Below are 10,026 nucleotides of genomic sequence, written 5' to 3'. Positions count from 1 at the left end.
TTATTTTAAATAATCACAATAAAACTCGATTCAACAACTCTACTTTATTTACATTGTCAAAATATTTTATAAAATCACATGTATATCCACAATACTTCTTCTTCAACCACATCAGACTATACATATTGTATATCTTACAATATCCATTGAGGACGTGGAGATCTGCAGTGTGGTGCAGTTTAAGAACACCTCTGTACATCTGATTGCAAAGCAGCCAAGTCATTCCGTGTCAAACCTAAAAGGTGACACTTTTCAATTATAAAGTGAAGGCTACATTAAAAAAAAGTATTTTCACTGAACAAGTGCAGCATTTCAGGACAAGTTTTATCTACATACAGGGTTATTTGAAAAAAGAATTACTGTACAATATGCATACACAACAGAACATAGCAAGTTCCTAATTATTCATAACAAACGAGCCCTTATTTGCCATAGTTCCTACATTATACAAAAACATATCCCTAACTGTGTGCAGTTTGCTCAGTTGGACTCTTCAAAAGATTGGATGTACCAGCAGAACAGAGACCTGTTCTAAACAAAATAACATTTATAGATTTTATACAGATAAATAGATTTTTTGAGACATCTAAATAAAGTGTAACCACAGTGATTGGAAAAACAATGAAATAGAGCCACAATATACACCTCAAATGCACAAATGACCAAAAAAAATGCATTTTAACAGAACAGAATTTTGTTAGACATTAATGACAACGTTGACATACTTCATTAAATAATAATGGCATTAGCATTGGCTCTCTGACCTCAGAGAACCCGGTGAGCATTAAGCTGACATCTAAAGAAACATCTTGGATGGTTTGGCATTTGGGGATCTTTTACAAATCTCCTTTCTAATTCCTCCAGCCGCCCATATCGTTTGGTCTGAATACAGATGATGAGTTTTATCTAATGAAATCAAACAAAAACACAACAGTTCATGAACAAACAAAAACATAAACAGGTCCAGAACACCTCCCATCATCTGAACAAGGCAATCTCAAGTCATGAGGATATCTGAGGAGTTGAGGAGGACAGGGCCCGAATTGATCTTCGTTCCTGAATTTGAGTTAGCACGTCCTCTGTGTCCTTGAGCAAGGCATCAAAAATGCCGTCGGCCAGCTGCATCTTGACGTACAGCTCGTCTTCATCGTAGTTCACCCACTGGGACTCCTCCTCATGCAGCTCCTGCACCTGAACACACACACACAGCACAAGGACATTCAATCCAATGCAATTATAGTACGGTCTACAATACTTTAGCAGAGAGAGTAGAGAGAGGTTCCATTGACCCATTGTTTCCGGGTTCTATTATTGCAAGGGGGGGAGGGGGGAAATCCCCCTTTAGGCAGACCTAAGGACTATTTTATTCAATGCTTGGAGCATTATGACACGCCCCTTTAGGCAGACCGGAACCTGGTCATGTTAGGTGCCCATAGCAACCTATTACATTGGCATATCTCTGTAATACTAAAGTCAGAGATTCTTTAAGTATAGTGTGGCTTCACTATAGCTAGGCCCTAAATCATAGAATTGTTAAGTCTTCTGAGACCCTAGCTGCTAGTACACAGATTAGGGATAAAAGATAGAAACAAACAATATAAACAGGGTTTTTTTGTAATCCAGAAATTACATTGAAAATGTATAAAACTTCAGAAATAACAAAACTCATTTGTTCACAAATGACCATGCTATCAGGCCTGAAAGCCAAGACCTTTTTGTACCTTTCATTCAGGAAATGATGTACATTTAGTAAACATTAACTTATTTATTATTATAGTTGATCCATGCTATTTACTTACCAGTATGTGATCTACTCGGTCTCTCTTCTTCCTTCCAAATTTGAGCATTTTCTGCCAGTCTGTCTGCTGATTCTGCTCTCTCCTCAAGCCATACAGCTTCAGCACCTCGTCTGTGAGGAAAGACTAGAGCAAAAATACAGGTACAGCAGCAAATTATTTCATGTAAACATACCAACTGTCTCATAGCGGCTAAAGTTCAAATGAAAGGAGAATTACAGCCAATTTCACAATGTATTTGTATTCGTCACGCTCCCCTTAACTTATCTGTACCCAACAATGCAGCATTTTTTGTTCATCCCTTACAATATGCTGGTCATATTTCAGGTAGGTTATGAGTTTAAAAAAAAAAAAAAAAAAAACATGCCCCAATTAGAATGGCCAGGATATTGGAAATGACTGAACAAAAACAATGCTGTGTTGTCGGATATGAACAAGTTAAGAGCAGCGTGAGCAATAAAACCACATGTTGAAATTCGCCAGAATTCTCATTTAACTTAAAGGTGTAGGATTAAAAGTTTATTAATCACTGTCCCGAGTCACCCGATGCTTATTTGATTTAATAGTAAGTGAACGATGACTCTCGCGGCCACTTTAACTGTCAGAGAACCCCAAATGTAACTTTTGACAGAGTGACCCGAGTGTCGTGGGAAACACTTCTCACACGAAACAGTCCCTTTACATACCGCCAGATACATATTCACATTTGTATCAACTGCTGGCATTCTGTAATGAAAAACATTCTCACCACGAGCTTAATTAAATAACATTTTTTCCTGACGGTGTACATTTTGAGACAGGCATGCCATGGGCACCGTTCAAGCTACGTAATCGTACATTGTGCCCCTTTAACAAACCTGAACTGTTTTGACCCAACTAAACAAAACGCTATAGTTCAAATTCAGTTCTTAAGAGTGCAATGTGTAACACTTCATAGCGGTTTCTTTGCAGAATTCATTAACAAATGTTACCTTTTTCACGAATAATTGCCACCACCATCAAACTCTAAGTAACTTATTCATCATGACTGGGAAAATTGCACTTTTCATACATGAAAAGGTGGATCTTTTCCTTGTCCATCATTTTGAATTTCCAGAAATAGACTTTTTTGCTGCAAAACTTACCGTACTACCAAATACTAGTTTATTATTCAGTAAATATTCATGGAAATATCAAATTTGGCAATAGGCAGCACAGCTTCAATGAGCAGCATAGTTGCAATACCGACTCTCTGGCCAACATCCTACACAGAGCACCTTTAACAAACCTGATCTATTTTGACCAAATGTGTCATCCTGGCTCTAGTTCAAATGAACAAACCTGGAGTGTTTGGAGGTTCTCTGTGGACTTGTTCACATGGCCGTAGGATGACCTTGTGCGCTGGGGCTTTATCCATTGGGGTTGTTCCGAGTTATGATCCTTGGCAAAAATGTCTTTCATAACCTCCCAGGATAAATCAAATACAGCCTGAAAAACAAGTTAAAAAAATATTCAACCCGCATCCATCCCAAGAACAAAAATCAACAAAACTGTAGTCTCAAAATCAACAGTTCACAGTTGGAACGTGGTTACACCGCCTGTACACTAGGCACTGAACATTTTGCTTTGGGGTGAGCTTATAGCATGCTCTTAAAAAAAAAAAGAAAAACACTGATTCAATAAATTGTGTTTTTTTTTTCAGTTACATCAATTAACTGCAGGTACTTAGGATGTCAAGGATCGCAGCCAAAATTCTGCATCAGGACACAAGCGGCATAATGAGTACAGTACATTTAGTTAAATCACGGATGAGTGGAAGTCAAAACATCCTCCTCAAGGCCTAGTCCAAGTGCACTGAAGAAAGCAGTTTGGATCACACCACTCCTCAAATTTGCCAAAGTGCTACAAAGGACCAGGCAGGCAAACAAATGTTTGAGAAGATATCCCTTACCTGATTGTAGCTTTTCTTGCAGTGAGTCACCTGGTCGTCATTCTTGGTGTCCTCTCCCAAGAAACTGACAGAAGCCTGTGGCTTGGCAAAAACATCCAGCGGTTTACCCGTTCCCAATCTGCACTGCTCCCATATCTCCTGAGTGGCAGCACACACTAGTTTTTCCATCTCGGGTACACCGTAAGGCACCACCATGGCTGGTTTCTCAGGTATTTGATGAGGTAGATCCGGCCTGGGGGGAGTTTTTGCAGCCTGTTGTATTGACACTGTACTTGTCGTATCATCGTCCTGCCACAGGTGGGGCTGTTTCTGCCGTTGCTCTTTCTTGGAGCTCAGACCAAAGTCCTCCTCAAACCAGTCTGGTTCATCGCCCAGAGCGTCCAACAGTTCACGACTAAATTCCAGCTCAGCCAAACGTTTCACCAGTTCCTGTTGCCCAGATTCATCCAGTACGGCACTCTCCTGAAGCAAGCAGAACAAAGAAAAACAAACTTGAGATCATTTGGTAAATCTCATACAGTAAGACATGAACATTAACACTGGACAAACACCAACATTTGTATTAAATATCATAGACTAATTTTGTTAGATCCAAATGATTTAAAAGTATTAGTAGGTTACATTTCTCTGACACATTTGCCAATTTTGGGACAAGAAGACTTTGCACTTTTATAATTCTTCGTACAAAAATTTGAAGACAGGTGATCTTACCTGTCGCTTATTAAGTTCTGGCGACGTGATCTCCTCTTGTTCGTCATCAAACAGAGGAAACCTTTCCATTAGGTCTGATGGAGGCAGCTGTGTGAGGGACGCAGAGGGGTCAGGATCACCTGTCTGCAGATTGGCATCCTGTATCTTCTGGAGTTTGGTTTTTTGAATCTGCTGGTACTGTTGAACCGTCTCGGACACAAAGTTCTTGAAGAGTTGATCGGCAACTGTGCTGAAACTCCTTTCCTCAGGAGAAATTTGCGTTCCTGTTACTTCAGGTGAGGTGGAGCGTTCCTCTTCTTGAGTCTGCCTTTTCAGGTCCGACCTCTGGTCATCTTTATCAAGATACGAGTTGATGGCTTTGCTTTCTCCACTGATTAATGAGCCTTCATCTTCATTGCGTTGGAAAAATACATCAGCAGGAGTGAACACTTCTTCTAATCTGGTTTGTTCATTTTGAAGCTCACTAGACTCCATACCCTGATCTTGTTTGTCTCCAGTGAATGACCCTTTATCGCCCTTTTGGTGGTCATCAAGGGCACGGGGTGGTTGTTGGGGTGATTGGTCATTTGAGCCGTCGAATATCGTCTCCTTGCGTGATGAGTCATCAAAGTAAGAGTGCTCATCATCTGTGGCGTCCTCAACACTACCAAGCCCTGGCAGGTGAGAGACGTCACTTGGAGACACAAAGACACCATGGGTTGGTTTGCAATCAAAGTAAACTACTCCATCACAGGTCCCATCATTGCTGCCCTCTGATTCATCAAGCTCCACTCCTGCCCAGAATCCTTTGGCAAAACTAGTTTGACCTTTGAACTTCAAAACACCTTGCTGGAGATTTCTCACAATGACTCTATCGCCAATGCTGAAACTGGCCATCTTATCAGCTGCTGACCGGTGTTGTGAATTGGAACTTAGCTCCGGGGACTCGGTAGAATTTTGCAAGTCCTCTCCTCTGTCCTCATCTAAAAACGTGGCTTTTTCATTGTTGAAGTCAAGGAGATGTTCAGAGAGTATTTCGCTCACTGAGTTGGACTTTGAGGCAATCTCTTCGCCAATTTCATCCTCACCGTAATGGCTCACAGACTGGTGGTTTGAGGTTTTTTGCTCATTTCGAGTGGATGTTGTGCTTTCCTTCCCCACAGCCACATGGGAAGACTCCGCCAAAGATTCAAAGTCATCGTTGTAGCCATCGGTTGAACCGGAATGCATCTGCTTGTTTTTCAGCTGGACCTCTGGTCTGACCAAATCACCATCACCGTGTTCAAGCGACACTTTAGGACCATCCCTCTGACCATTTTCTCTGTGGGAAAATCCGGCCAGATCTCTGCCCTGGTCCTCAGGCCCCGCGGATGATTCCAGATTGAGGAGAGCATCTGAGAGATCCTCTGAGACATGACTGGGGGAGCGCTCGTTCTCTGGAGTCTGACCTTCAACACTCTGATGAGATACAAGGTTTTCGCTAATAGACTGTGTTGCAGATGACGCATTTGAAGAGGTGTAACTATGATGGCGCTCATTGGACAAGACCAAATCTTTTGGACCTTCGGACTTATCTGGGCTGGGCCCTAAAACTGGTGTTGCAGTAACTGTCGGTGGATCTTCTTCAGACAAACTGTCCCTGTGGCCCAAGTCTGACTTTGAACTTGCAAGTGACGAATCAAGAGCTGCAATTCAAAAAAAAAAAAATACATCACTCAATAAATAACTCCATTAAGATTAAGGTTAATACGGGAGCAGACAAACACTTAAAAATAAGTGTTTACAGAGAAAAAAAAATTCAAAAGCATTTAAACTCACCACTATTGACTTGAAAATCTGTGGCAGACTGGTCAGTTTGTTCAGTTTCTTTCAGGTTGCTGCTTGCTTCAGCTCTAAGGGATAGGATTAAGAAAGTACAGAGACCAAAATAAATACCAGATCTACCCACTGTCCCATTCAATTTGAGTACATACTAACGAATTAATGATTTATTTTTTAATAATTTATGATAACTCTTCACTGACGCTGACCTTTGGTTGACTGGTTTCCTCCCCATTTTTTCGGTGACAGCCTTGCGTTCTGGTTTTGTCATCTGTGCCTTCTCCGGGCCTTTCTTCAATTCTGACGTCGTCTTCTTTATAAAGTCATTATATGACTTTGAGATTAAATGACAAAACAATAGTGTCACAAACATTACCATCAAATAAATCCACAGAAATAATGTTTAAGGAAGTACGGTGAATGTAAGAAAAAGATCACGACTAGCTGCACACCTCCAGCTGTTTGCGTAGATTTGCCTCCTGTGTCTTGAGTCGCTCTTTGTGACGTTTCTTTTGCTCTTTTTTCAACTGCTGTACGACACTTTTCCGTTTCCGTAGTTCCTCCTTCAGAGCAGATATGCGACCTTCAATGCTGCTCGGCTCCGATGTGGTTTCTGAAAATCACCAGGAATTCTCATCACACCAAGTGCAAGCTGACAAGAATAACTGCTACCATTTACCTTGAACTTCTAAAATCTTCTAAATTTGGTGGGGTGGTTGAACGTGTCAAGGCAAAAGACAGGATGAAATGTTGGTTATTGGGTATTGTTATGGTGGTATTGGTATGGTTATGGTGTGGTTCTCAACTTCTTTAACAAATGCCCCCTGACCTCCTTATGAGCCTGTCAACGCCTCCTCTGCCACACCTGAGTACCCCTCTCTCAGCTGTAATGTTCACAACGCCCCCTGTCAGCGCCCCTCTCAGATACAAGCATTCGCTGATGCACGGTGATGGGTGTGTTTGACGGAGGTGCTGTCAAACAGCATCAGCCAATGACACTCAACACACCACAGCATTTGCCAAACAACTGGTTCATGTCATAGGTGGAGCATTTGCTGCAACCACTTAATTGGCTGATGACACAAGCGTCATCCTCCATGGTATTTTTTTTTCTTCATACATTTATTTATAGGTTTTCACAATTATACAAATAGTAACCCTGATCCCTCCCACCTGAGTATAGATGTTTTTTTTGTTTATCCTTGTGAGGAGGGGCAAGACACTGGCAGCCAACCACGTGAGCTAATTTTTTGACCGACAGCGGTTTCCAACAATCAGAGGTTGAGTTGTGCGCAGCTAATTTCGCGCAGTCAGGTTAAATAAAAAATGTACTACCCATGTATATATAACACAAGCAGTATTCAGTTTAAAATGAACAGTCCACCTCATTTCAAGAAATTGCTCATATGTAGTTAAATCCCAGTAAAATATGAGAATGCATACGATTTTTCATTTATGTGTTTGCATGGCCTAGTTTAACAGCATAGCCAAATTAAGCATAGCAATGCAAGTCTAAGGGAGCAAACAGAACATCATCAAATGTACTTGTAAACTACTTTAAAATGTAAAATTCATCAGAGTGCAAAACGCCTATTTAATCCCGTCCTGTGATCTGTAATCCAATCTGTAATCTCGTCCTTGTGGCTAGATGCTAATGCTCCCATTTACTTCCAGTGATTATGCTAAGCTATGCTAATAATTCTGATATCAATAAATCTAATTACTGAAAACACTGATAAGAAAACAATATGCACATTCACGAATAATGCTTGGAAATACTGCAAATATGTGAAAATTAAAAAGGGTGGACTCAGGCTGTTCCTTTAAAATATCGTTTGAATGTTTAAATGTGAACTTACTGTCGATAAATGTATTGTACTGCCAATTTTTTTTTTCTAATGCCGTTTGTTCTGTCCCGTCAGATAAAAAGAGAGAAAAGTCTGCTACAACCAGGATTTTTTTGCTCCCACTTATTTTTTATTTTTCCGTGACGTTTCGGGTATTAACCCTTTCTTCAGACGTTTGGACCGTGAAAGTCATCGCGAAGTCCCCTTTCACCTATTAATGACTCAGTTGTTGGTTTGAAGTAAATTGAGTCATCTGTGTTATGACCAAAACAGTACCAAAAATAACACCCTCCTCCTCTCTGTAGGCACTGGGTAATACTTTCTATGCAACTGTGTACCCTTTGAAACCTGCCAGAGTTCAGAATATTGCAAGTTTTAAAAGCAGCATGTACTGGGGGATCTTGTTTTTAATCTTTTTAAACATCAATTGTAAAGACACCTGATGACACAACCAGGTTAAAATTTTCTTTTTTTGTTCATTGAAAGCCTTAACATAAACCATTCAATCCACCACTGAGCCACTGTCTGTATCTGGAAAGATTTTTTTTTTTTTCACAGTTATGACTGAAGATTGTGGAAGCCTTTGACTCACGTTTCACTGATGAGATTTGGTCACTGATGACTTCTGGTGACAGGCTAGAAATGGTTTTCACCGAGGACGACTGAAAAACACATGCATTACATTACATTATTACATTTCACTTAGCTGACGCTTTCATTTATTCAAAGCGACTTACAACTATTATTTTTTCAGGGTATTGGTTACAGTCCCTGGAGCAATGTGGGGTTAGGTGCCTTGCTCAAGGGCACTGCAGCCATGGATGGAGATGTAGGGAGAGGTCAGGGGGGATTCGAACCGGCAACCCCTAGATTGAAAGACCAACTCTCTAACCACTAGGCCACGGCTGCCCCATTAATGCACACATAAGACACATGAGCCTGAGGTGTGTTTGGCTATTCTCACACGAAAATTGAAATGTCAACACAGAATTATTCACTGGTAAAATGTTTCATGGTTTTGTTTCATGGTTTCATGGTAACATCACTACAAACAGGAGAAACATGAGGTGTCTAGCCCTGCTATAAACTGTATAGAAGACTACAGGCACTAGGTTTGACGTGATGAGTCAGACAGCTTCACTTTAATCAACGGATACATCAAGAAATGGTGGTCTGACTTGGTTCGCTTCAGACATCTGATAGATACAGGTTAAAGTATAGCATGTCATTTATTCGTCATTCATTTTCAAAGTGTATGCTGCCAACTCACAAATTTGATCTTTTCATGAATAATTACTGGGTGGGTAATAAACTTATATTTATTAATTGGTCTGACCAAAGTATGATAAGGTTTGCAGCTAAATATGTCCATGACTGGTAATTCAAAATTGCCAACATGGAGAAGATCCACCCATTTCATTCAAGTATGAAAAGTGTATACTTCCAAGTCTTAATGAATACTTTGAAAGAGATGGTGGTGATGAATATGAGTAAAGAAGATCATATTTGTGAATAGGCAGCATAAATTCTGAAAATATGCTACTGAATAAACTAAAACACATTTTATTTTATGTAAATGGCATAACTCAACAGACATGTATTGGGTTTGCCAGTACAATGTCATCCCAACTCACCACTGGTCTTGGGGAGACATCCGAGTCCTGGGAAAAGGAAGTATCTCCAGGTGGGGTGCTGAGCTGCTTTGGGGAGGACTCGGTTGCTTTGGGAGACGAGGTAACATCTGAGAAAGCACTATGTGACATCGGCTGAAACTCCTGCTGTTCTGAGTGGTCTGTAAAAAGTAATCAACAATTACGGAGTGAGGACCTTTATCTCCATACGCATGTCTTGAAGATTCATAGTACAGAACTTCAAATGGGGAAATTTTGACAGGTTATGGAACTGAATGCATCCAACTAGATTAAGGCAATTTTCTGAAACT

The 10,026-nt window shown here is 40.5% G+C and overlaps 1 protein-coding gene across 4 annotated transcripts in view; it reads right to left on the bottom strand.

The window, feature by feature from the left end:
- Positions 1–25: 25 nt before the first annotated feature.
- cep350 (centrosomal protein 350) overlaps positions 26–10,026 on the bottom strand; it is a 28,801-nt gene continuing 18,800 nt past the window's right edge. For all 4 annotated transcript variants that reach the window (XM_063200944.1, XM_063200945.1, XM_063200947.1 and 1 more), the window contains 10 exons: positions 9,719–9,876; positions 8,677–8,746; positions 6,690–6,850; positions 6,447–6,571; positions 6,235–6,308; positions 4,438–6,101; positions 3,727–4,188; positions 3,117–3,263; positions 1,800–1,922; positions 26–1,191 (listed from right to left, as the gene is read on the bottom strand). In XM_063200944.1, coding sequence (XP_063057014.1) covers positions 1,003–1,191; positions 1,800–1,922; positions 3,117–3,263; positions 3,727–4,188; positions 4,438–6,101; positions 6,235–6,308; positions 6,447–6,571; positions 6,690–6,850; positions 8,677–8,746; positions 9,719–9,876 — 3,173 coding nt within the window. In that variant the 3' untranslated portion in view covers positions 26–1,002. The remainder of the gene's footprint in view (positions 1,192–1,799; positions 1,923–3,116; positions 3,264–3,726; positions 4,189–4,437; positions 6,102–6,234; positions 6,309–6,446; positions 6,572–6,689; positions 6,851–8,676; positions 8,747–9,718; positions 9,877–10,026) is intronic.

This window comes from Engraulis encrasicolus, chromosome 6 (genome assembly GCF_034702125.1).
Source record: "Engraulis encrasicolus isolate BLACKSEA-1 chromosome 6, IST_EnEncr_1.0, whole genome shotgun sequence".
In the NCBI taxonomy this organism is placed as follows: Eukaryota; Metazoa; Chordata; class Actinopteri; order Clupeiformes; family Engraulidae; genus Engraulis; species Engraulis encrasicolus.
The sequence above is the reverse complement of the archived record's forward strand: the minus strand, read 5'-3'. Positions and strand labels throughout refer to the sequence as shown.